The 26,556-nt window shown below is 42.8% G+C and overlaps 2 protein-coding genes and 2 long non-coding RNA genes across 4 annotated transcripts in view; 1 reads left to right on the top strand and 3 right to left on the bottom strand.

Moving 5' to 3' along the window:
* The first annotated feature begins 4,939 nt into the window (after window positions 1-4,939).
* LOC139027984 (uncharacterized) lies at window positions 4,940-6,726 on the top strand. The gene is made up of 3 exons (XR_011480117.1): window positions 4,940-5,458; window positions 5,645-6,422; window positions 6,638-6,726. It is a non-coding gene; the product is annotated as an uncharacterized lncRNA (long non-coding RNA).
* Window positions 5,177-9,769, bottom strand: LOC139027985 (uncharacterized). Its single transcript, XR_011480118.1, has 2 exons — window positions 9,678-9,769; window positions 5,177-9,425 (listed from the first exon to the last, which is right to left on the bottom strand). It is a non-coding gene; the product is annotated as an uncharacterized lncRNA (long non-coding RNA).
* Window positions 9,770-10,337: 568 nt separating this feature from the next.
* Window positions 10,338-16,924, bottom strand: slu7 (SLU7 homolog, splicing factor). The gene is made up of 13 exons (XM_023990445.3): window positions 16,811-16,924; window positions 16,350-16,536; window positions 15,914-16,067; window positions 15,663-15,743; window positions 15,209-15,442; window positions 14,809-14,973; window positions 14,543-14,640; window positions 13,494-13,561; window positions 12,510-12,649; window positions 11,850-12,011; window positions 11,232-11,336; window positions 10,911-11,111; window positions 10,338-10,742 (listed from the first exon to the last, which is right to left on the bottom strand). Exons 2-13 carry the CDS (start codon window positions 16,511-16,513, stop codon window positions 10,557-10,559), a joined length of 1,758 nt encoding a protein of 585 aa, XP_023846213.1. The 5' UTR covers window positions 16,514-16,536; window positions 16,811-16,924; the 3' UTR covers window positions 10,338-10,556.
* A 664-nt stretch (window positions 16,925-17,588) lies between these two features.
* The window catches only part of LOC111965589 (histone-lysine N-methyltransferase, H3 lysine-36 specific-like), a 64,246-nt gene continuing 55,278 nt past the window's right edge, over window positions 17,589-26,556 (bottom strand). The window contains 2 exon segments of the mRNA XM_070444131.1: window positions 17,589-21,175; window positions 26,141-26,385. Of these exon segments, the coding sequence (XP_070300232.1) occupies window positions 20,388-21,175; window positions 26,141-26,385 (1,033 nt within the window). The 3' untranslated portion in view covers window positions 17,589-20,387.

Here is a 26,556-nt window from a genome sequence, read left to right as displayed (position 1 = left end):
GTGTCGAGCAATAAGTTTCCAACAGATGCCGCATACACTTGTGTGAGAGATGTTCCCACCAACGTAGCATGATATGTGTGAAGATGTTCCCTAACGTGGTTAAAATGTGTGAGAGATCTTAGTTTATTTATATTTTATATATCACCTTTATTTAACCAGGTAGGCTAGTTCGAGAACACAGTTCTCATTTGCAAACTGCGACCTGGCCAAGATAAACACAAGCGCTTCGACACCTACAACCACACACAGAGTTACACAATGGAATAATCAAACATACAGTCCAATTACAATATAAAAGTCTATAATAAGGCATTGTGGTCCCGTGTGGCTCAGTTGGTAGAGCATGGCGCTTGCAACGCCAGGGTTGTGGGTTCATTCCCACGGGGGGACCAGGATGAATATGTATGAACTTTCCAATTTGTAAGTCGCTCTGGATAAGAGCGTCTGCTAAATGACTTAAATGTAAATGTAAATGTAATGTGCAAATGAGGTAGGATAAGGGAGGTAAGAATAATAGGCCCATGGCGGAAGTAATTACAATATTGCAATTAAACACTGGAATGGTAGAAATGTGCAGAAGATTCTACCAATACACATATGGGGATGAGGTAATTGGATGGGCTATTTACAGATGGGCTATGACAGGTGCAGTGATCTGTGAGCTGCTCTACAGCTTGTGCTTAAAGCTAGTGAGGGAGGTAAGAGTCTCCAGCTGTTTCCAGTCATTGGCAGCAGAGAACTGGAAGAGAGAGGCGGCCCAAGTAAGAATTGGCTTTGGGGGTGACCAGTGAGATATCACTGCTGGAGCGGCGTGCTACGGTGGGTGGTCTGCTATAGGGTGACCAGTGAGCGGAGATAAGGCGGGGCTTTACCTAGCAGCAGGAACTTGTAGATGACCTGGAGCCAGTGGCGACGAGTATGAAGCGAAGGGCCAGTCAACGAAGAGCGTACAGGTTGCAGTGGGGGTAGTATGTAGTGTTACAGGTGCTTTATTGTGATAAATGACTAAATATGTATACATTTGACTTAGAATACATAAACTAAACGAAATACTAACTATGTTTACTGTATGGATGTGAATCCTTGAATACATAATGCTGATATAATGTGTTCCTTGTTAGAAAGAATGGAGTTATCTTCAAGACAGGCGTGGAATGATGTGTTTCCTTACAAGGAAATTCTGTCTCTACCGCAGGGAGGGGTGACACCTTGGGTTGGTTTGCAAGATTTGTTTAACAGGTGGCAGACAGTAATGTGAGAACGCTAACTGTACTACCATTGTATCCGAGAGGAGGAAGGACATTTTAAAACCTATGACGTCATCTTTATTATATAACCTGATGTAAATTGTACTATGATCAGTACTCTCGAGAATAAACGCTATTGATTGATTGATTTTGAGACWGGTTTCTGTCCATTTAATGCTGATAAGTATCTTACAAATTCATATGTATGGGCAGAGTGTTTTAATTGAATTGGTTGATAAACATTTAGGAATTAAATTCCTTTAACAATGTGGGGCTTTGGTGACAAAATGGATGGCACTGTGATAGACTGCATCCAACTTGTTGAGTAGAGTGTTGGAGGCTATTTTGAAAATGACATTGCCGAAGTCGAGGATGGTCAGTTTTACGAGAATTTGATGTTAATTGACATGCATAATGTGATGTCTACAAACCAAAACACAGAGTAAACCTTGCTGAAAAAAACAGTTGAACAACAAAGTATGTTAGCAATGTCTTCATTGTAATTGAATATCATTGCCGTTCAACTACAAAACAAAGTGCTGTGCGTATTGGAGAGTTTCTCTATATCTCTCACACATTATGACATCGTTAGGTAACATCTCTCACACATTATGACGTCGTTAGGTAACATCTCTCACACATTATGACATCGTTAGGGGACATCGTTAGGGAACATCTCTCACACATTATGACATCGTTAGGGAACTCTTCTCAACACAGTTAGGGAACATCTCTCATAGTTAGGGATCAATCTCCCAACACATTATGACATCGTTAGGGATGCATCTCCCACACAGTATGCCATCGTTAGGGATCATCTCCCACCATTATGCATCGTTAGGGAACATTTCCTCCACATTATGACATCGTTAGGGGACATCGTTAGGGGACATCGTTAGGGGACATCGTTATGGGAACATCTCTCACACATTATGACATCGTTAGGGTCATCTCTCACACATTATGACATTGTTAGGGATCATATCTGACACATTTGCCATCGTTAGGGGACATCGTTAGGGAACATCTCTCAAACATTATGACATCGTTAGGGAACATCTCTCACACATTATGACATCGTTAGGGATCATCTCCCACACTTATGACATCGTTAAGGAACATTTCTCCCACATTATGACATCGTTGGGGACATCGTTAGGGAACATCTCTCCCACATTATGACATCGTTAGGGATCATCTCCCACACATTATGACATCGTTAAGGAACATTTCTCCCACATTATGACATCGTTAGGGAACATCTCTCACACATTATGACATAGTTAGGGATCATCTCTCACACATTATGACATCGTTAGGGATCATCTCTACACATTATGACATCGTTAGGGAACATCTCTCACACATTATGACATCGTTAGGGGATCATCTCTCACACATTATGAACTTGTTAGGGATCATCTCTGCACATTAGCCATCGTTAGGGGACATCGTTAGGGCATCTCTCACACATTATGACATCGTTAGGGAACATCTCTCCCACATTGACATCGTTAGGGATCATCTCCCACACATTATGACATCGTTAGGGATCATCTCCCACACATTATGACATTGTTAGGGATCATATCTGACACATTATGCCATCGTTAGGGGACATCGTTAGGGAACATCTCTCAAACATATGACATCGTTAGGGACATCTCTCACACATTATGACATCGTTAGGGATCATCTCCCACACATTATGACATCGTTAAGGAAATTTCTCCCACATTATGACATCGTTAGGGGACATCGTTAGGGAACATCTCTCCCAACATTATGACATCGTTAGGGATCATCTCCCACACATTATGACATCGTTAAGGAACATTTCTCCACATTATGACATCGTTAGGGAACATCTCTCACACATTATGACATAGTTAGGGATCATCTCTCACACATTATGACATCGTTAGGGATCATCTCTCACACATTATGACATCGTTAGGGAACATCTCTCACACATTATGACATCGTTAGGGATCATCTCTCACACATTATGACATTGTTAGGGATCATCTCTGACCATTATGCCATCGTTAGGGGACATCGTTAGGGAACATCTCTCACACATTATGACATCGTTAGGGAACATCTCTCCCACATTATGACATCGTTAGGATCATCTCCCACCATTATGACATCGTTAGGGATCATCTCCCACACATTATGACATCGTTAAGGAACATTTCTCCACATTATGACATCGTTAGGGGACATCGTTAGGGAACATCTCTCCCACATTATGACATCGTTAGGGATCATCTCCCACACATTATGACATCGTTAAGGAACATTTCCCACATTATGGACATCGTTAGGGGACATTCGTTAGGGAACATCTCTCACACATTATGACATATTAGGGATCATCTCTCACACATTATGACATCGTTAGGGATCATCTCTCACACATTATGACATCGTTAGGGAACATCTCTCACACATTATGACATTGTTAGGGAACATAATGAAGGAATAGAAAAATAGAAACATGTAGGCTACTCACCACTGAAGAGGTCAACTTGATAAACAGCAGCATTTTTATGGTTGCCCAACTTTCAGTTCCACAGAACGGAAAGCACAACCTTACCGCCTACATAATACTCAAATGTCAGGTCGAAATACCATCTCTGAAGTGCAGCACTGGCAAGAAATCCTGTGTGTATTTTAACCCAAATGCAAAACATGAACATCCACCCTGTTTCAGCAAATAGTTCTCTCTCTCTTGCAACAAATACTTTCACCATGAGGTAATTAGTTTCAACCAACCCAGCAAAATTTCCCTCTGACAATCCTTGTAATGTATATAAATAAAGCAAAGTCTAAGATGAAAGTTGAATGTATTGGTTTTGAGGATTTTCTCTCACCGGTTATTGTGTGAAATGTAATCTGACACTTGATTCCCTAGGCTGGTGATTGATTGACAGCTTTGGACAGTTGTGCAAGGGGCCAAATTGCTAGGGGATGTTTTGATAGACGCTATACGTCAACTTCTCAGGTTATCACCATAACATGAGAAATCTGAAAACAAACATCATACAAGGCGGCCCAAGGAAAACTCTGAGGATTACCAGATGTGTCCAGACACAAGAACCAGAGAAAACCCATCAAATTCTCCCCGCTGGAAGAAGAGGGTGAAGCACTGTGTTGGCAATGCTTCACAGAATAAAACCACAATGTCAACTAAATAAACACACTTATAAATTGTGATTAAGCCCTCAAACTAATTGGCATGCAAAGAAACAGCTAATGTATAACTATTCCAGAGATGGGGACCATTGAACAATGACATTGTGGTTTGTGAATCAGAAGATCGAAGATGATGCATGTAGAGGTGTCTCTCTCCCCCTGTCCTGTTGTCTCTCCCCCTGTCCTGTTGTCTCTCTCCCCCTGTCCTTGTTGTGTCTCCTCTCCTGTCCTGTTGTCTCTCTCCCCCTGTCCTGTTGTCTCTCCCCCTGTCCTGTTGTCTCTCTCCCTGTCCGTCTTTCCTCTCCCCTGTCCTGTTGTCTCTCTCCCCCTGTCCTGTTGTCTCTCTCCCCCTGTCCTGTTGTCTCTCTCCCCCTGTCCTGTTGTCCCTCCCCCTGTCCTTTGTGTCTCTCCCCACGTCCTGTTGTCTCTCCCCCTGTCCTGTTGTGTCTCTCCCCCACGTGCCTGTTGTCTCTCCCCTGTCTGTTTCTCTCTCCCACGTCCTGTTGCAGGTTCCACTGATGAGACAAGCACAAACCCATACCAGACATTGGCCAAGTGAAGTATTTTTGCCGCAACTATTTGTCTGCAGTGCTTGGCACTTCTTAGGTACTAAAAGTGTTAGCCAATTTATTTTCTTTACACAGCACTTACATCACCTATACTTTCAGTGATATATTACATTTTTCAGTGCGTATGAGATAAAATAATTCACAAACAGAATGGGAATAATATAAAATTATTTATTCCACCAATTGTCACTAACGGTGAATGTACACTAGATAGGCAGTAAAGTTGCCACGTGCGGCTTAGGCCGCCCATTGTGACTCGCTTGTGGGCGTGCTGGCAGCATYTTCGYTTGTGTCAAGAATTCAGCATAGCAAGTTTGTATGAAGGTTTGGTTATTAAATGGGTACATAGTTCAATAGTAATATCCTCTAAAACGCTCTGGTGACAAACAAACTTTGRTGCCCTGTTTCCAGTTGTCCACATGCCTAGGAGAACCTATTCAAGTAAGTCAATCCATTTCGAAAATGTAAAACAATGATGTATTATTATCTAACTACCTACAGTGCAGGCTAACTCAAATGAGCTGCTAAATGTGATAGCTAGTTGGCTAGCTAGCTATCTAGCAAACTTCACATACTGTATAGATGGCTTTAACTAAGTGAATTAAATATCAGTCTGCTGCTCTGCAGGATGTTTCAAGGATGGGGTCCAACAACGCAGCAAGAGGCAATCCGTGTGCGGGAGATCTTCCCCTCCTACTTCTTCGAAGAGGGCGCTGTTCCCTGGCAACACCATAGACTACACTATGCACAACCAAAGGCTCTTTTTAAGATTCATTCACATTGCAATAAGAGTATTCTTCCATTTACTTAACTATGTCAACTACAGTTATTCAATTCACAGTTTCTGTCCCTTTGATTTCTACTTCTCAGGTGAGGGTGCTGTTTAGGTAAGGGTGTGATGTCTGTACAAAACCAAAACAGGCRATTTTAAATCACCCATATTGAATAAAATGTAGGACAATTAGAGACCCTATAACTCACACCTACACACTCATGTATCAATCTGATTGATGGATTGTGTTGTGCAGTAAGCAGGCTCAGGTGTATAACTGTGGCTCCTTCTACCTTCAAAGAATAGGCAAGAGGGCCAACCATGGAGAATAGTAAGACACTTCATTAAATCTATAACTACGCTATATTGTTTGTCCTCGTGTGTCCGTTCATGTTCTTCAGCATAAAGTACTCTGCAGTCACTTGGTGTGGTGTGGACACCAGATGAGGCCACACACACACAGATTGCTGTTGAACACTGTCTCTTAAACTACCTTATCTTCTCAACAAGTCTCTCTCCTTCACTTCATCCCTCTCTCCTCTTCTCCCTAAATCCTCTAGGGTTATATCAGCAGTGTCGGTGAACCCCTGAGGCATTAGGACTGGCTACATAGAGGGCACAGCATGATCAGAGGTGAGAGGTCACATGGTCGGGTCAACAGGAAGTATTATTAAAGAGATCCTTTACATTGAAATACAGATAGAGATGCAGTAGTCCGAGAGTTAATGATACAAGGTCAGTTTTGCATTTCACCTCCTGATGATTATGATGACTAACAATGTTAGAATAAAAAATAAAAACAGGGCTTAAACATGCTCTCTCTCTCTCCATCCGTCTCTCGTCTGCAGATATGTTTTGATGTGAGAGAGGATGCCAACCCCCATTCCCATCATCGCCACCTCACCCGCTCTTAAGATAACCTTCGGGCTGACTAGAGACACTATTATGTAATTGTGATGAACTGAGAAAATATTTTTAGTTGCACTGGTTCATTAATCATATGCTGCCTTCCCTGCTCCTAAGTTCATACCTCTTTCCCTTTCTGTCTGTTACACCTCTCGCCACATTTCTTCCTGTTTTTATAATGCACAACAGATGTGCATTGAAGTACAGATTCAACTTGTATTTATAATATTACAATTATATTTGTAATTCATGTATTTATAACCCGTGGATAATGTACTTTCAATAAAGCTTTTTACATTCTCTACTGGTTGAAATTAAGTCTCATTTGATTTAATACTACACCTATCCTGTTGATCAGATGAAGGGCATTAGATAGAGATGAACCAGTTTTAGAGTATTTACATGATGCATAGGAAGTGTAGTGTACAGTTTTCAATTATATTTCCATATATGAGATTTACAAATCAGCCTTTAAGTAGTTAAATCAGGTTTCTAGTCTAATGCATAGTTACAATGTGTAACCATTGATATCCCAGGACATCAATGGTTGACATACACTATTGAAGTGTATAATTGTAATAAATACATGCAGACACAGCATCATACAAAGACTGGAATGTGATTCTCCTGGTATTGGATATGACTGAAAAATAATCTGTCTTTCATACCTTACCTTTGCCAAGGTAGAGTACATGATCAGTGAATATATTAAATGTACAGGCTACAATGTGGGGATCTCACGCGAGGTAATAACTAGATGTATATACGACTTGCATCCTTGGCACAAAGTTATATTATATTCTACTCAATCCATAGGCTTCATTAATGTCATTCAGACTGTTTTGAAGTTGATACAACTGGCTATGATAGCTGAGGATCATTGCTAGGTTCTTAACTAATAACGTATACAAAACGTTTGGGTCCATACACAGATCGGCTAGATAGCTAGCTACACATCCATAGGCATACAGGTATTTTTTATCCTCCACTGCACAATAAGCAAGAACATACAGTCGTGGCCAAAAGTTTTGAGAATGACACAAATATTAATTTTCACAAAGTCTGCTGCCTCAGTTTGTATGATGGCAATTTGCATATACTCCAGAATGTTATGAAGAGTGATCAGATGAATTGCAATTAATTGCAAAGTCCCTCTTTGCCATGCAAATGAACTAAATCCCCCCAAAACATTTCCATTGCATTTCAGCCCTGCCACAAAAGGACCAGCTGACATCATGTCAGTGATTCTCTCGTTAACACAGGTGTTAGTGTTGATGAGGACAAGGCTGGAGATCACTCTGTCATGCTGATTGAGTTTGAATAACAGACTGGAAGCTTCAAAAGGAGGGTGGTGCTTGGAATCATTGTTCTTCCTCTGTCAACCATGGTTACCTGTAAGGAAACACGTGCCGTCATCATTGCTTTGCACAAAAAGGGCTTCACAGGCACATATTGCTGCCAGTAAGATTGCACCTAAATCAACCATTTATCGGTTTATCAAGAACTTCAAGAAGAGCGGTTCAATTGTTGTGAAGAAGGCTTCAGGGCGCCCAAGAAAGTCCAGCAAACGCCAGGACCGTCTCCTAAAGTTGATTCAGCTGCGGGATCGGGGCACCACCAGTACAGAGCTTGCTCAGGAATGGCAGCAGGCAGGTGTGAGTGCATCTGCACGCACAGTGAGGCAAAGACTTTTGGAGGATGGCCTGGTGTCAAGGAGGGCAGCAAAGAAGCCACTTCTCTCCAGGAAAAACATCAGGGACAGACTGATATTCTGCAAAAGGTACAGGGATTGGACTGCTGAAGTCATTTTCTCTGATGAATCCCCTTTCCGATTGTTTGGGGCATCCGGAAAAAAGCTTGTCCGGAGAAGACAAGTTGAGCGCTACCATCAGTCCTGTGTCATGCCAACAGTAAAGCATCCTGAGACCATTCATGTGTGGGGTTGCTTCTCAGCCAAGGGAGTGGGCTCACTCAGAATTTTGCCCAAGAACACAGCCTTGAATAAAGAATGGTACCAATACATCCTCCGAGAGCAACTTCTCCCAATCATCCAGGAACAGTTTGGTGATGAACAATGCCTTTTCCAGCATGATGGAGCACCTTGACATAAGGCAAAAGTGATAACTAAGTGCCTCTGGGAATAAAACATCGATATTTTGGGTCCATGGCCAGGAAACTCCCCAGACCTMAATCCCATTGAGAACTTGTGGTCAATCCTCAAGAGGCGGGTGGACAAACAAAACCCCACAAATTCTGACAAACTCCAAGCATTGATTATGCAAGAATGGGCTGCCGTCAGTCAGGATGTGGCCCAGAAGTTAATTGGCAGCATGCCAGAGCGGATTGCAGAGGTCTTGAAAAGAAGGGTCAACACTGCAAATATTGACTCTTWGCATCAACTTCATGTAATTGTCAATAAAAGCCTTTGACACTTATGAAATGCTTGTAATTATACTTCAGTATTCCATAGTAACATCTGACAAAAATATATAAAGACACTGAAGCAGCAAACGTTGTGGAAATTAATATTTGTGTCATTCTCAAATTTTGGCCACGACTGTAGCTAGCTAGCTACGTTATTTCATCTATCTGCATTGCAAGGCAAATATTAGCAAAGCAAGCTTACAGAATTGTACATTGAATTTGCAGTAAATTCTTTAGCTAGCTAGATTCTTTACATCCACTGTTTCACAAGACGACAGCCTGGTTTGCTGGTTGTTTCAGGAGTCCCTAAAACAAACAACCAGAATTACAATTACAATTTTATTTCCATGTCACAACACCCATAAAGCTAGCTGGCTAACTGGCTAATGTTAGCTAGTCAGCTAGCTTACTAAATCGCGATTTTCGTAAATTAACTTTATGATAAAAAAATATGCATAATCGTTTGTCTCTACATTAACTAACATATTCTTGTCAACTGTACATTTTTTTTGTACGATTCGTTATGACGATTCGATTCGTTATGACGTTATCACTTACATTTGCTTCCATCCTAGTATTTTTGTCAGCCATCTTCCCTGAAGAAAGTCTCCAGCCTTGGGTCGCATAGCTTCAAATTCATCATGGGAACCACTCGATATGATTGGTCGTGATTTGCATAAAGTCGGTAAAAGTTGTATTTTTTTCGCCAACTTCGCACCGCCCTCTCCGCTTTCCTTCCATTGAAATGAATGGGAAACGGTATTTCACCGCGCGGTATCCTGTGCTAGTGTTTCATACCGGTAAAAGAGAACCAAGGGAAATCATGCTTTTTATTGGATAAATGGTCATTTGAAAGTTCAAAATCCATTCTAAATGTACAAATATGAAAGAAAATAACATTCTACCACATTGATAGACTTAATAATAAAAAGACAACCATGATCTTGAAGAGTAAGAACATTAAGCAAAGAACAGGGGGTTGGGTTCCAGAGTGTGATAGGAGGAGAGGGTAGAGGTAGGATGAGAGGGGTATAGGAGAGGGTAGGAGTATAGGAGAGGATAGGGTAGAGGTAGGAGGAGAGGGTAGGGGTAGGAGAGGAGGGAAGGGATTTGGGGGAGAAGGGGGTGGGGTGGGGGGGGGGGGGGGGGGGTACAGGGTGCAGGGGTGGGAGGAGACGGGTACAGGGTGCAGGGGTGGGAGGAGACGGGTACAGGGTGCAGGGGTGGGAGGAGACGGGTACAGGGTGCAGGGGTGGGAGGAGACGGGTACAGGGTGCAGGGGTGGGAGGAGACGGGTACAGGGGGTAGGGGTGGGAGGAGACGGGTACAGGGGGTAGGGGTGGGAGGAGAAGGGGTACAAGGGGTGGGAGGAGATGGTAGAGGGTATACTGTAGGTGGGGGCGAGCGTAGAGTATGGGGTTGTCACTATCCCTCTTATCACTGGCCCAGCTCCAGGAAGTTGGCCATGGGGTCGTCTTCCCTGGAGCGTTTCATCCTGAAGGCCTCCATCTCCTCCTCCGTGGGCTCCTTGATCTCCTGCAGGCTGTTGTACTTCCTCTTCCTCTCATCCACTTTCATCATCTCCTCTACCTGCTTCAGACGCACGTCCTCTGCAGCCAGGGCCTGGGGAGAGAGGAAGGTAGGGGGTAAGGGGAGGTAGGAGGATGAGAGAGGGAGGTAGGGGGGTGAGATATAGTCAGGTAGTAGTACACACATAGGCAAAGGGGACTGACATGTACATAAACACACAGGCATGCACATGAACATCAAAGCAAAGAAGTCAAAGTTCACCTTGTTCAGTTTCTGTTTCTTCTTCTCCTCATCTTCCTCAGAGTCGCTGCTGTCTGAGCCGTGCTTCTTCTTCTTCTGCTTCTTCTGCTTCTTCTTCTTCTTCTCTTTAAGTTTCTCTCTGTGCATCTCCAGTAGAGTCCTAGGCTCCTCCTCTTCCTCCTGCTCAAGTCCCTCCTCAAACGGAACACAGGCCGAGGAGCTCTATAGGGGGAGATACCTGTCAATCATCTCATCGGGAAAAAAACTTCAGTGTCTATAATTGACTACGGAAATCACATTACCCAAGGCTCAAACATGACAGATGATTAGCAGAATACTGACTGTAGTTTTGATGCCAGCCTCTCCGGTGCAGTAGCTCTGTTTGACCATGGAGTGGCAGCACTTGAAGCCCCAGCAGCCTTCTCTCCAGTACGACCCCCAGATACACTGCAAAGCAAAAACCCAGAAACCTCTGTAAGTATGTGTAACCGATGTGAAATGGCTAACTAGTTAGCGGTGGTGCGCGCTAATAGCGTTTCAATCGGTGACATCACTCGCTCTGAGACGTTGAAGTAGTTGTTCCCCTTTCTCTGCAAGGGCCGCGGCTTTTGTGGAGCGATGGGTAACGATGCTTCGTGGGTGTCAGTTGTTMATGTGTGCAGAGGGTCCCTGGTTCGAGCCCAGGTAGGGGCGAGGAGAGGGATGGAAGCTATACTGTTACATATGCACATCTGAATAGATGCTACCTTAATACTGTCCTTTACTCTTTTTTAGTTGGCACAGTTCTTGAACACATAACACTCTAATTGTTATTGTCTGACAAAGTAATTGTAAAAACACCAGCACTTGTGCTRCTCCACAAGGGGGCTGTTCAAGAACACTCCAAAAGGTTCCTGTCTAACCGGAGACCATTCTGACTGTGCTCATCTCTACGGGGTTAATCGGTTCTGGACGCCTCACCGCGTGGTTCTGGATGAGTACGTCCTCTTCGTATTTGGAGCGTGCCACAGCCTTCTCCTGTCCTTTCAGCACGGCACCGTGACGACTGTACTCCACGTAGTCCTCAGTCTGGGCCAGCAGCAGCTCTCTGGGGGGGGCGTCCAGGTGCTCCTCACCCCCGTACTGAGACACACACAGAACACACAGGAGTAGCAGTCAGAACACACAGGAGTAACAGTCAGAACACACAGGAGTAACAGTCATTCAATGGGACCATCAACAAACAAACAAGAATGAAACAGTTATATCATTAACTAATGTATGACAGGGATGGGGTCAATTKCAATTTAATTTGAAATTACAATTTTAATTCACTCAAAATGAATAATTTACATTGAATTCAATTTGAATTACAACTATCTTTAAGTTATAGAATTGAATTAGACTTGTTTGGACWGTTTGAATTGGAATTGTAAAAACATTTCATCTTTGGAATTGAAATTCAATATTTGTACATTTCCCAGTTAAAGGAGTACTTTGTATCAAAAATGGACAGTAGGATTTGAAATCWRGTTCATTACATRGATGACACTTTTATGGGCTTCACAACTTTCTGCACGCAGTTTKTCTACATTGAAAATGAGGCTGGTAAGGATGGAGTGCAGTGCATTTATTCTGTACCTTATCCAGGATAGTCTCCTTCTGTTTGTCCTTGAAATCCTCCTTCTTGACCTTGAAGGACTGGTGCAGCAGCTCCAGCTTGGTGGGGTCGGCCTGGAGGTGCACCTCAGAGCCCTTATCATAGGCCTCCCACGCAAAGACTGGAGAGATGGAGGAGATGAGTGGGGAGGAGATGAGAGGGGAGGAAGTATGTTTAGTTCCATACAATCCCTTTGCTAGACTAACTATGAAGAATATTGGCATTAGGATGGTCTCTCTATGGATACCATTTTATGAGCCTAATAAATAAGAAGTGGGGAAATCTCCTGGGAGARAGAGAAAATATGAACAAATATATGGTTTAATATGAAGATACACTAGATGACCAAAAGTATGTGGACACCTGCTCGTCGAACATCTCATTCCAAAATGAGACTGAAACTGGTTGTCCAATAGAAATACCTCGATATAACTTCATTTTTGACAAAAATGAAAATGTGTCCGTTTTTCACTTTGACGAGGTTGGATTAAAAACATGTTCAGTTACTTAAAGGGATAATTCTGGATTTGTGCAATGAATCCCTTTATCTACTTCCATAGAGTCAGATGAACGTGTGGATACCATTTTTGTCTATACGTGCAGTTTGAAGTTGCTAACTAGCGTTAGCTCAATGACTGGATGTCTACGGGAACAGCTAGCATGACGCTAGTTAACATTGGCTCTCGAAACTACCTCTAGACTTCCTTCATACTGGACACAGATAATAAAAAATGGTACCAYRAAGTTCATCTGACTCTGGGGAAGTAGATAAAAGGKTTAATTGCCAAAATTCGGGAAGRATCCCTTTAAGACATTGGCTCAAGCCTATGTTGTGCCTTTAGAAATCGAGAAAATTAACAATTTAGGAAGAATTAGGACGTCTTGCGATGTTGGGTCTCTGTATTTAGAAACTCAGAGAAAACCTCGTTGGGTTGTTGGCAGGAAAGAGAGACTGTGTGACTCACGCTGTGTCTGTGCCATGGTGACGGTGTCTCCAGAGTAACGTACAAAGTTGTCTCCTGCGAACCCCACACTGCCAAATAAACACGACACAGACATTTAGGAAGACAGTTAGGAGATCTCTCAGTGACGACAAAGCATTCTTTCAGACACATCCAAAAGACACAGTGAAAGAAAAGATAAGCATTTTCACTTCAGCATTCATGACACGTATTTAGTGATTTGGAACATGTAATTACAAAATCATAACACGTGGTTTAAGACTCATGATATGTAATTAGAGATTCATGACATGAAGTTAGACTGTTAGTTAAAGGAATAGTAACCCTTTGTTCAGACACCATACCGGTGTTCTGATAGGGGTTTTTCTCATGGGGGGGTCATTAGCGAAATAGTGCTGAGAGATTAGTGCGTTAAGGTCGGTTCGGTTTWGATTATTATACAATAATCCCGGCTTTTCATTTCTCACATTAAATGCACTATGCATTATGTGGGTTTAATGCTGTAACAACACAGAATAAAGTCCCCTGATGGTAGTGACTGCTCATTACTGCTTATCACTTATTTAACCATCATTTACTCACATAAATAAATAAAAAACTTTAATATTTTAGTAAACCTTTATTTAACTAGGCAACTAGTCAGTTAAAAACWAATTCTTATTTACAACGACGGCCTACTCCAGCCAAACCCTAACGACGCTGGGCCAATTGTGCCCCGCCCTATGGGACTCCCAATCACGGCCGGTTGTGATACAGCCTGGAATCGAACCAGGGTGTCTGTAGTGACGCCTCTAGCACTGAGATGCAGTGCCTTAGACCGCTGCGCCACTCGGGAGCAACCAGAGTTGTTGTGTATATTACATTTTATTTTAAGACTTTATTATTTCATTCCAAGTCATCATCGCATTGACACACACACACACACACACACAAAAAGAACTAAATGGTATTCAAATAGTTTAACCAACTTTTGTCAATTTCTTTTAAACTGAAAAAATAACCTACATGTTGGTTAGTCGCTCAGCACTATAGTTAAAGGAACCGTAACCTACTCTTCAGGAACCATGCCAGTGTTCTGGTAGGGGTTCTCTCTCATGGCTCGAGTCTTGGGGTCGTAGTAAGCAGAGTCTGGATCCAGATTTCTCAAGTACTACGGGGCGCAAAGTACACAAACGCATAAGTTAACAAATACTTCTTCATCAAAACTTGTCACAATTACAAATGTGTAACTTCTATGGGTGATGAGGGGAAGAACCGATTGAGATGCCCAATGTAGCATGGCTCACAAAACACCTTCAACATTTATGACTGGACTCACCTTAGCGATGTCTTCTCTGATACGCAGGTTTCTGACTGTGATTCGTCTCTTGGAGTCAAAGTTCTGTCCCGGCATGTCGATGTCATCAGCGTACTTATCTTCATCCTCATCCTCACTGTTTTGCTCCTGTGTGCGTTCGCCATCATCCCACTTTCTTGAGGAGCTCTACAGGAAACAGAGAAGAGTATATCAACACACACCAGCAGAAAACTGACAAGCACATAGCATGCATTTACCTACTAGATTGATATTAACCAATCAACCAAAATGTTATTTCATTTTGGATAATGTGCCAATGACCAATATTTAATGCAGTATTTGCAGTCTTCTGCAACATATTTAGTGTGTAGAATAATCAGTGGTATTCAACACAGCTATGTGAGAAAATCTGATGGCTTACTGCTTGGTCCGTGAGTTTRCCTGAAGCCAACTCCTCATGGAGTTTCTGAGATTTCAGTGTTTGTTTGGCCTGGTCTACTTTGGCGTACTCCTCCACAATACGCATGTGATCCTCAGGGTCGTAGCCGTTCCAGCGGTCCCTCTTCCCATCGTAGTCCAGATCCAGAGAGATCTGGCTGTGTTCGTCGGGGGCCATGCCGTTACCTGTGAACTTTGCCCCCACCTTTCTGGGCCGCTGAAAAGGGGTAAGGGTAGGGATGGATGAATGGATAGATATATGGATAGGTAGATAGTCAGTTAGTCAGATGTGGAGCATCATCATTGATTCCAAAKCAAGCACATAATACTCTGGCTACATCCAAACAGCACCCTATTCCCTATATAGCACACTACTTTTAAAAAGGCAATAGGATGCCACTTGGGTTGCAGCCAATAAAACTAAATGTAGTAAGCACCTCCAAGCAGTCCTTCTTCTTGTGTGTCATAGCACCGCAGTTATCACAAGCTCCCTTTCTGAACTTGGTGCTGATGGCTTTCTACAGAGAGATACAGGGGTCAGGCATACATTTAAGGATTTAGAACGGAAGACAACTGAATTATGCCTTAACTCAGCTCGTGGCTGTAATTGTTACATGCACAACAGTATTTATTGTAGTTAAGGCTTTACAATGGAAGACAGCTGAATTACAACACTGAATCTGCTCACCTCTTGCACCCCTCTCCTGTACCACTCCTCGATGGAGGAGAACTGTTGTTGCCTCTCCTCCTGGGGCCTCTGGTGCTTTAAGGTGGGTCTCTTAGAGGGGTCGATGTACCAGGGCACTGAGGAGATGTACTGGGGAATGTGAGGGTTGATGTCCCTGGAAACAAGAGGAAGAACAATTAGTCAGCACACTATGCTTCCACAAAAGGAGAACTCACTGGCCCACTGGCTTCTTCTGTGTGGAATGATGTGACTAGCTAGCCCAAAGGACTGGAAAACATGGAGGATTTTAACTCTTTATATAGAAACAGACAGAGAGACTATGAGGTCCAGTTCTGGGCAAACATCTTGTCACAGGTTGCTTGCATGCATTGAATTATTCCTCTGGCTGTCTGCCCGCCCCACTCTGATGTGAACTGGTCCAGCTAATTTTACTTACTTTCCCTCTTCATCTACCTCAGCAGGAGCATTTCCCAGTTTTCTCTGTTCCTCTAACTCCTTCTTCTTCCTCCAATCCTCTCTGGTCATCTTCTTGGGTTCTTCCAGACCCACCACCCCATCGGCGCTGGTCGCAGCCGTCGCTGCCTCTTCTTCCTCCGGCATGATTACGGTGATGGGGTCACTGGCTGGGAGTGCACACGACACAAAGCTGGATCAGTCACTTAGCTACTATTAAACGAATACGTGGCTTTCATAAAATGCTGCATATTTCTGTAGGGATATGTGGCTGATGGTGTAGCTAGCTGGCTTTAAGTTATTGACAAAAACAAACGTTTTCAACACGCTGGCAGGCTGGTTAGCTAACTMTGGTGCATCCCTATGCATAATTCAAGTAAGCGACGAAGGTCTGACAAAAATAGACCATACAACTCACTCTGATTAAATGCATGTTTCGCTTACCTTGACAGGATCACCAAAATTAGATACGTTTAGAGACGTAGACTGGAATCGTGGCTTTCGACTTGTGTTTACAACATYAACGTCGCCATTTCACAAACCAGGAAGTGACGTCGTGTACTGGCAGCGAGGAAGAGGAAAAGAGGCCCACGGCCGAAAATCGGCGTTTTTTCGCCGACCAAGGAAGAAGTTTTTGTACTGAGGTCGAATTTGGTCAACAAAAAAATGAATGCCTTATTTACTACTACGTGAGGTTTATTTGATCGAATATAAGTTTCGTATTTTTTAAGTTGTTACAATTGTACCGATATAAGTAGAACACGTGACATCCCGGCAACTTTGAGAAAAAAATACGTTATATCGGCGTTGTCCCCAGATGCCTATACATATTCATGATATGAGGCTATAGTAGCATAGCATATCTCCCCATTGAATATAGGCGGTTGATGTCAACAACCTTAATCGAATACTAAAATATGCATTACAATGACATGTTTCCACCAATACAAAGAAAGGATAGGCGGGAGCTAGACAGCATGTCCTGTCGCTTCGTGGACAACGACTCCCATTGTTAGTGCGGAGAGATATGCATCTTGTCAGTATATCTATCATCGTTGCGCTGAGCCAGTTGTATGACCATGACTTGTTCGCCACCGAGTGGAACGTTTATGACACGTGTCCTTTGATTAATTTCATAATCATTGTAAAATAAGTTAATCAGTAAATATTCTTCCAAAAGTGGACAACTGGTGAGTGATTTAAAAAAATGACAAGAACAACATTTTCTATTGTAAAACTTTACTTATAATATTTATTATACACAAAGGAGTACAGTACAGTTCAGTTCATGAGTCTTCTCTACATGGCATCAATAAACATGTCCCCCGTTTTTTCAGAAAATCTACGGTTGTGTTTCAGCTCTCTAAAAAAAACAGGAGGGGCCAGAGAACTCTTCGAAGTAGACCTGTTGGCATAAACATCATCACAAAACACACAACGGAAGAAAAAAAAAGAAAAACATTAGAAAAAAAGATAATATTGGTTTGAGAAATACAAAACTGGCCAACAAAAAAAATAACATCTATTTATCTGCCCCGGATGTCAAGGGTGAGGCAGAAAGATTTGTTGTTGACACATTGATGGGCAAGCCATGTAAAAATGGTAGTGCTTCTGTTTGGGAATTCAGTACATAATTATCTCATTTAGTTGATATGTGTTGGACCCAATTGATTGTTTTAAAAGGCTGAATATTAGATATAAGGCCAATTGTCCAGTGATTCTCATAGTTGACATTCTAATTCTAAACATCAATTTAACCAATTCTAGAATTCATGAAAATGTAGCAAAGTGTTCTCATTTCAAAAACGTTGGATGAGACTCATGGGAAGGATTGTTATTTCATGGAATTTAACATAACCAGCAACCAAACAGAATGGACCCGTGTGTTTTGTGCGTTGGAAGTGTGCTGCTACATGTTTGAATGCAGAACATATACAGCAGAACATTACACAAAAGTTATGAACAGAACAACCTTTCTAAAATGTACAGATGTTTCATGGCACTTCACAGCTTCAGAGTGATGAATAAACCACCCTGTTGGAAAAGCTGCCCGATGAATCAACATTAGTTATGACAGAGAACATGAGACATTCTGCTTGGCTCTTCAGTTAACTGACTTTTAGTGATGTAAGCAACCAGCCTTCCAGCCAGACGATGAAGAGTCTATACTAAGGGMTTTTTGTTAAAATGTTTACAGCACCACAACACTCAATTCAGAGGTATAAAACTCTACTTTAAAAAGTCTAAAAGCACTGTTCTTCAGGCCATGAGTTAATACATGACTAGTATTGCTTGATTCTATAACAGCAGACACGTGCGTGCACTCAAACATACATCACTTTCACTCACAATATACATTGTGTCATCTCCCAAACAGACAATAGACATTCTCCTGCCAGATGTGACTGTTGAATGACCTTTAATGATGGAATCATAGAACTAGAATGTGTTTCATTTCCTTCTAATTCTGTGGATGGAACAGTAACACAAGCCATAAATGAAGGTCAAAACATTGATGTGCGCACAACTAACAGGAGTGATGTTCTGAACTCTTGGAATGTTTCTGTTTGTCCAGCCATAAACATCTTAATGTAATGAACACACAATCTGTGATCTTAAATCAGGGATTTTGAGAGTTTTATCAACAATCTTTTGCAGTAGACAAAAAGGGTTTTCTTTACCGTTCGCAAGAGATGCACTTTAGATTTCAACATTGGGTTGATTTGTAACAATGTTATAAGTCCAAACCAGTAGTTGGTTATGGCTTTTTAAAATCAGTGATCATTGAGAGCATATCGTTGATTATTCTTGATAACTGGTCGAGCTCCTGAATCTAACACCATGGCTACACCGACCCCGCGCGTGTTGATTTTGTCTATTCGAACTAGACGCCATGACACACAGGTTAAAATAACAAAACCAACTGTGATCCAACTATATTCATTTGGGGCCAGMTTGAAACACACATGAAACATTCATGGACAATAAGCTAGATAGCTGTTGTTAGCGGTTTGTCCTGGGAGATGAACATTGGGTTGTTATTTTACCTGATCATTTTGTAAAAAAAAAGAAAATGTWACCTTTATTTAACCAGGCAAGTCAGTTAAGAACAAATTCTTATTTACAATGACGGCCTACACCGGCCAAACCCGYACGATGCTGGGCCAGTTGTGCGCCGCCCTACGGGACTCCCAATCATGGCCGGTTGTAATACAGRCTGGATTCGAACCAGGGTGTCTGTAGTGACGCCTTTAGCCCATGCATGTGGTCCCATTCTTAGCTGTGTGTCGCTCCATTCCAACGAATAATCCACAGATAAAAAGGGAAACSTAGCTATCTTTGATTAATATCTCCAGGTTTCTCCTTTCAAGCAACCATGTTGGGTTGTATCTTCTTGAAAACCAAAAAGGATATGAGAGATGTGGGACTTACAGCGCATCGAGTGTCTCAAATAGAACCAAGTTCTATTTTAGAGTTAGGAATCAAAGAGGTTAGTTGACGTTTGTAAGCAGTGTGGATGAAATTATTGAATAACAAGTATTTGTACATTTATTTTGCAACATGGCCGGTGTAGGCAGGGTGTGGCTGAGTGAGGTTGCCCATCCTTTTTTGTTTTCCAATTGTAAAAAAAAAAGCAAGAACAAAAATGTAAACAACTTTTCTGAGAGGAAGAAAAACAGCACCAGACACTAATAACATATCAACAGAAGGACCAGAGGCTGACCAGAGCAGTCCTCCCAGCCCCTTAGCACCACTTCCTATCCCTTACGCAACGTTAGTCCAGCCCACACTGTGCTATGCTGTGCTGTGCTGGGGATAGGAAGGCTATGCAGTACGAACACAAAGGCAGCTTCGTATTTCACTTGGTACCACCAGGACAATCTCTCTCTCTCTGTCTCTCATTGTCTGTCCATCTGAATGTCACTCTAGTGAGATGAGAGTTAGAGAAACAGTATTTTCGTAGAGATGGATAGATCTAAGAAGGAATGGAAGACACAAGGGGGAGGGATGTAAACGGAGTTCATTTCTCTTCYTCCTCCACCCTCCCCCACTCCTCCTCCTCCTCTCCCTCTACCTCCCCCTCATCATCTGGCTCCTCCTCCATGTAGTCCCCCCAGGTATCATACACATCTCCCCCTTCCTCCTCTTCTCCTAGTCCGCCCTCATACTGCTCATCTTCTTCCTCCTCATCCTCAAATACCTCCATCGCCTCTTCTTCCTCCTCGTCCTCTCCATCCTCCTCCTCCTCTTCTTCCTCTCCTTCGTCCTCCTCCGCGTCCTCTTCTATCCCATCCACCTGTCCGTCTTCCAGCTCTCCATCCTCCTCCTCTTTCTCATCCTTGTAGGAGGAGGGGGGAGAAGGAGGGGAGAAGTGCAGTATTTGACTATCAGACATGTAGGGACTGCTAGGTGATCCGTATGAGAAAGTGTTGGAGGTCTGGGAGGTGTTGAGGAACAGGCTCCCMGTAGGGGGCAGTAGCGAGTCCTGGGCCAGGCCTGGGGCAACTGTGGCGGAGATAGAACCAGCAGTGGTGGAACCAGGCCTGGGTGGGACCAGACCCTGGGGGTGGGTGAGAAGGTGAGGGAGAGGCATGCCTCCAGGAGGTACATACTCCCTGATCTCCCCTGGTTCCAGGGGCTCGGGTCCACASGGGTCGTGATCGTTGCAGGCGAGCCGCCCGTCTATCTTAGAGATGAAGAGCAAGCCCTCACGGTGCTGCGTGCAGAAGGAGCTGGGACACATCTCACAGAAGGAGGCTGCCTCATGACCGCAGATGTCACACTGGTGCCAGGGGCACTCCCAACGGCCTTGGAATACAGACACAGAATCATTGCTACAACAGAGATCACCAGACACATTCATGTAGTACAGATCCTTACGCTCCTTCAGGAAACTCCTGCTTTGAGGGTTGAACAAAAGCTAAAATTACTACTACAATTTCTTTCCTTCTCCGATGTACTAAATCAATCTAACCCCCTGGGCACAATCTGGTTGAATCAACATTGTTTCAGCGTAATTTATTAGCGTATTGTGACGTGGAATCTACGTAGAAAATAAATTGGATTTGAAAAAAGTAGTCAATGAAAAATGTTGTTTTCAGGGTGACATTTCATCCACAGGATTATGTCATCATGGTAACCACATTTCAACATAGACAAACCTTGTATAAAATATGTTGAATTTGTARCTTTAAAACAACGTCAGCTCTTCAACGTTATATCAACTATCCAAAGAAAAAAACCTATAGGCTCGGCAGCACCTCCTACTGGAGAATTGTTTTATCTACAGCTACCCTTTGGTCTCTCATCCAGGGTTTTAACCAAACCCAGCTATGCTGTTTGWCACTGACTATTACCAATGTGCTATCGTGAGAATGATCTTAGAAATATCTCCACTTAAAAACAAAATAGATTCACTGTTGCTATTGAAGTCATTCCAAACGGTAGGTTTAACAGAGCAAATMAAATGTGACCATTATTTATCACTATATCCTCAATGATACTATTTAGGCCTATATAGCATTAGGGAAGTCATCAATAGATATGGTTTAAATTCAACCAAGGATTCAACTAAAAATAGACAATATAAAAAGGCATAGCGTTTCAAGCCCTGGTTGATTTAATATTTAATGATATTTAGTGATGATGAATTGTGTTTGGTTGTCAATGCAACCAAATATCAACATTTGAAGGAGATGTACAGCATTCGGGAAAATATTACAGACTTATTCTACAATTTATTAAATTAATCTACACACAATACCCTATAACGACAAAGCAAAAACAGTTTTTATATTTAGCAACTGTATAAAACAAATTAAAAGGAAATACCTTATTTACATACGTATTCAGACCCTTTGCTATGAGACTCGAAATTGAGCTCAGGTGCATCCTGTTTCCATTGATCATCCTTGAGATGTTTTTACAACTTGATTGGAGTCCACCTGTGGTAAATTCAATTGATTGTACATGATTTGGAAAGGCACTTACCTGTCCATATAAGGCCCCACAGTTGACAGTGCATGTCAGAGCCATAACCAAGCCATGAGGTTGAAGGAACTGTCCGTAGAGCTCCGAGACAGGATTGTGTCGAGGCACAGATCTGGGGAAGGGTACCAAAAAATGTCTGCAGCATTGAAGGTCCCCAAAAACACAGTGGCCTCCATCATTCTTAATTGGAAGAAGTTTGGAACCACCAAGACTCTTCCTAGACCTGGCCGCCGGCCAAACTAAGCAATCAGGGGAGAAGGGCCTTGGTTAGGGAGGTGACCAAGAGCCCGATGGTCACTGTGACAGAGCTCCAGAGTTCCTCTGTGGAGATGGTAGAACTCTTTCTCTGCAACACTACACCAATCAGGCCTTTATGGTAGAGTGGCCAGACGGAAGCCACTCCTCAGTAAAAGGCACATGACAGCCCGCTTGGAGTTTCCCAAAAGGCACCTAAATGACTCTCAGGACCATTGAAACAAGATTCTTCTGATCTGATGAAACAAGATTGAACCCTTTATCCTGAATGCCAAGTGTCACGTCTGCAGGAAACCTGGCACCATCCTTACAGTGAAGCATGGTGGTGGCAGCATCAGTCTGTGGGTATGTTTTTCAGCGGCAGCGACTGGGAGCTAGTCAGGATCGAGGGAAGATGAACTGATGAGCAAAGTACAGAGAGATCCTTGATGAATACCTGCTCCAGAGCGCCTCATGACTTCAGACTGGGCGGAAGGTTCACCTTCCAACAGGATAACGACTCTAAGCACACAGCTAAGACAATGCCGGAGTGGCGTCGGAACAATTCTCTGAATGTCCTTGAGTGGGCCAGCCAGAGCCCGGACTTGAAACGATCGAACATCTCTTGAGGACCTGAAAATAGCTGTCAGCGTCGCTCCTCCATCCAACCTGACACAGCTTGAGAGGCTCAGCAGAGACAGAATGGGAGAAACTCCCCAAATACAGGGCCCAAGCTTGTAGCACTCATACCCAAGAAGACTCGAGGCTGAGCTTGAGAGGATCTGCAGGAAGAACCGGAGAAACTCCCCAAATACAGGTGTGCCAAGCTTGTAGCATCATACCCAAGAAGACTCGAGGCTGAGCTTGAGAGGATCTGCAGAGAAGATGGGAGAAACTCCCCAATACCGGTGTGCCAAGCTTGTAGCATCGTAACCCAAGAAGACTCGAGGCTGAGCTTGAGAGGATTGCCAGGGAAGAACCGGAGAAACTCCCCAAATTACAGGTGTGCCAAGCTTGTAGCTCATACCCAAGAAGACTCGAGGGCTTGAGCTTGAGAGGATCTTGCAGAGAGAATGGGAGAAACTCCCCAAATACAGGAGGTGCCAAGCTTGTAGCATCATACCCAAGGAAGACTCGAGGCCTGAGCTTGAGGAAGATCTGCAGGGAAGAACCGGAGAAACTCCCCAATACAGTGTGCCAAGCTTGTAGCATCAACTCAAGAAGACTCGACGCTGAGCTTGAGAGGATCTGCAGAGAAGAAATGGGAGAAACTCCCCAAATGACAGGTGTGCCACAGCTTGTAGCATCATACCCAAGAAGACTCGAGGCGAGCTTAGAGAGGATCTGCAGAGAAGCAATGGAGAAACTCCCCAAATACAGGTGTGCCAAGCTGTAAGCATTCATACCCAAGAAGACACGAGCTGAGCTGGAGAGGATCTGCAGAGAAGAATGGGAGAAACTCCCCAAATACAGGTGTGCCAAGCTTGTAGCATCATACCCAAGAAGACTCGAGGCTGAGCTTGAGAGGATCTGCAGAGAAGAACCGGAGAAACTCCCCAAATACAGGCTGAGCTTGAGAGGATCTGCAGAAGGGTCTAAATACTTATTGAGATGTGATAACAGTTTTTTATTTGTAATACTTTGCCCTGTTTTTGCTTTGTCATTATGGGGTATTGTGTGTAGATTGAGGATTTCTATTTATTTAATACATTTTAGAATAAGGCTGTAACGTCACGAAATGTGGAAAAACTCAAAGGGGTCTAAATAATTTCCAATTGCACTGTATCTTCTGCTTAGATTCTTCCATCTGTGCCACTGACTTAGTCTGGCTGTAAATCCAGTTTGTCTACAAATTAACAGTTGAAATGTTGGATTCCGATCTCCATCTCAACCGAAAATTTAAATTAAAGAATTAAACCAGACTAAGTCAGTGGCACAGATAGAACTATCCAAGCAGAAGATAAATCTCCTTCAAATGTTGATATTTGGATGCGTTGACAACCAAACACATTTCAATATAATTTTTGAAATACAATAAATAGCCTATTAACTTGTCGACAAGTAAACAAATTATATGTTGGATTCAAGTCTCCAATTCAATCAAAAATAAAAGTTAAGGAATGGGATTAAGTCAGATGGAARATTCCAAGCAGAAGATAAATCTCCTTCAAATGGTGATATTTGGTTGCGTTGACAACCAAACACAATTTAATATTAGGCCTACTTTTGTAACACAGTATAGCCTAAAGTTAAAGACATGCTCCGGTAAGTATTTTTTAAACCTCACACTTTGGGCTGGATGTGTCAATGTGTAGTTCATACACGCATAATCTATTAATTAGCCACGAAATCCCTAGCTTGAAAGTAACTGTTTTCTGGAACCTATGCAGCGCCATTTTCCCTACATTTACCCTCACATGYGCCAGCCCCCTAGCAATTAGAGTATCAGCCAATTATCTCCAGCCCCTCGCCATTGGAGTGACAGATAGCGAGACCCACATACAGTAGAGCGAGAGAACAACGACATGGAGCACATATCTGCACATTTGAAACATAGTARGCAATTTTTTGGGGGACCACTTTCGTGATCGTCGACGCTACTTTCAAAAACTACTGGCTAAAAAGTAGTCTAAAGTACCAGAGAATCTCTTTAAGGTTAATGTAAAACAAATAAAAAATTCTACTTTAAAATGAGTAACACATTCATGGCCACATTTGAAGGTTACTGTAACTAATATCTTCTTATGTAATCATATAAAGTGTGCATGTCCCAGGTAGCATGCATAGGTCATCGCAGGTCTGTGGAGATTGTCACAATACCTGTAGTAAACTGACCAAAATCTCAAAAAGCATTGGTCACTGCACTATGTACTTTTAATGCAATCTTAACTGTAATCCAGGTCATTTGGTTGTGCTATTAGATGAAGCACAGTGATAACACAATAATCTGTTGTATAAAMAAACAACATATCTGACATTTGAACTTTTCTGGGCTTTTAAATGGTTSAAAGTGCAATGATAGACATTTGGGTGACAACTCAACCAAAAACCAGACATWGTTTTRCCATTGGAAATCGATTGTACTTTTAGATGGTTGAAAGCATAGTGATAGTTTGAAATGTATGTCATTCTGTCCTTGAGCTGTTCCTGTTCTGTGTTATGTCATGTTTCATGTTTGGTGTGGACCCCAGGAAGAGTAGCTGCTGCTTTTGCAACAGCTAATGGGGATCCTAATAAAATACCAAATACTAAATAGGAAATTCAACTAACTTTTGGCTATCTTTTTGAGTGGGTGAATATACAGTCGGTTGTAATCTCATTGATCCAACATCTCAACCAAATATTATCCAATTATTCATGTTGAAATTATGCTGTGTGCCCAGTGGGAAGTTACCCCCCCCCTCATGTCCAAATCCCTTGCTGATGAATTCTAYGGACAAAAGAATCTACAGACAAGGGCAAGTCCCATTCATAATCACACATAATATAACAGCCATTTTGTGTCAAAGAGCCTTCATGGGGGAGGTGGTTTCTCACCCCTTCACTCACCTGCAGGTCTCTTGGCCAGGTTGAGACAGTCTGCGTGGTAGACCTTGGGACATCCTGGCTTCTTACAGGACACGATCTGTCCTCCGTCCCCACAGCTGAAACACTCGTCCTCCCTCTCCTTCGTCACCTCCAGCTGCGGCTTCCTCTTCACCAGAACCTTCTTCTTGCCCTCCTTTAGTTCCTTTCCTTCCCGTGCTTTAGACAGCTGGTTCTGGGAGACAGACACACGCACACACAGGCCATTACTTTAGACTGCTATATTCCCCAGTCTACCTTTAGGCTGCTATATTCACCAGTCTACCTTTAGACTGCTATATTCACCAGTCTACCTTTAGGGAACCAGCTCCGGGAGTTAGTAACAGAAAAGAACCAGGCTCCGGGAGTTAGTAACAGAAATGGAACCAGGCATCCGGGGC

Source organism: Salvelinus sp. IW2-2015, linkage group LG6.2, assembly GCF_002910315.2.
Source record: "Salvelinus sp. IW2-2015 linkage group LG6.2, ASM291031v2, whole genome shotgun sequence".
NCBI lineage: Eukaryota > Metazoa > Chordata > Actinopteri > Salmoniformes > Salmonidae > Salvelinus > Salvelinus sp. IW2-2015.
This window is presented reverse-complemented; position numbering and strand designations above follow the sequence as displayed.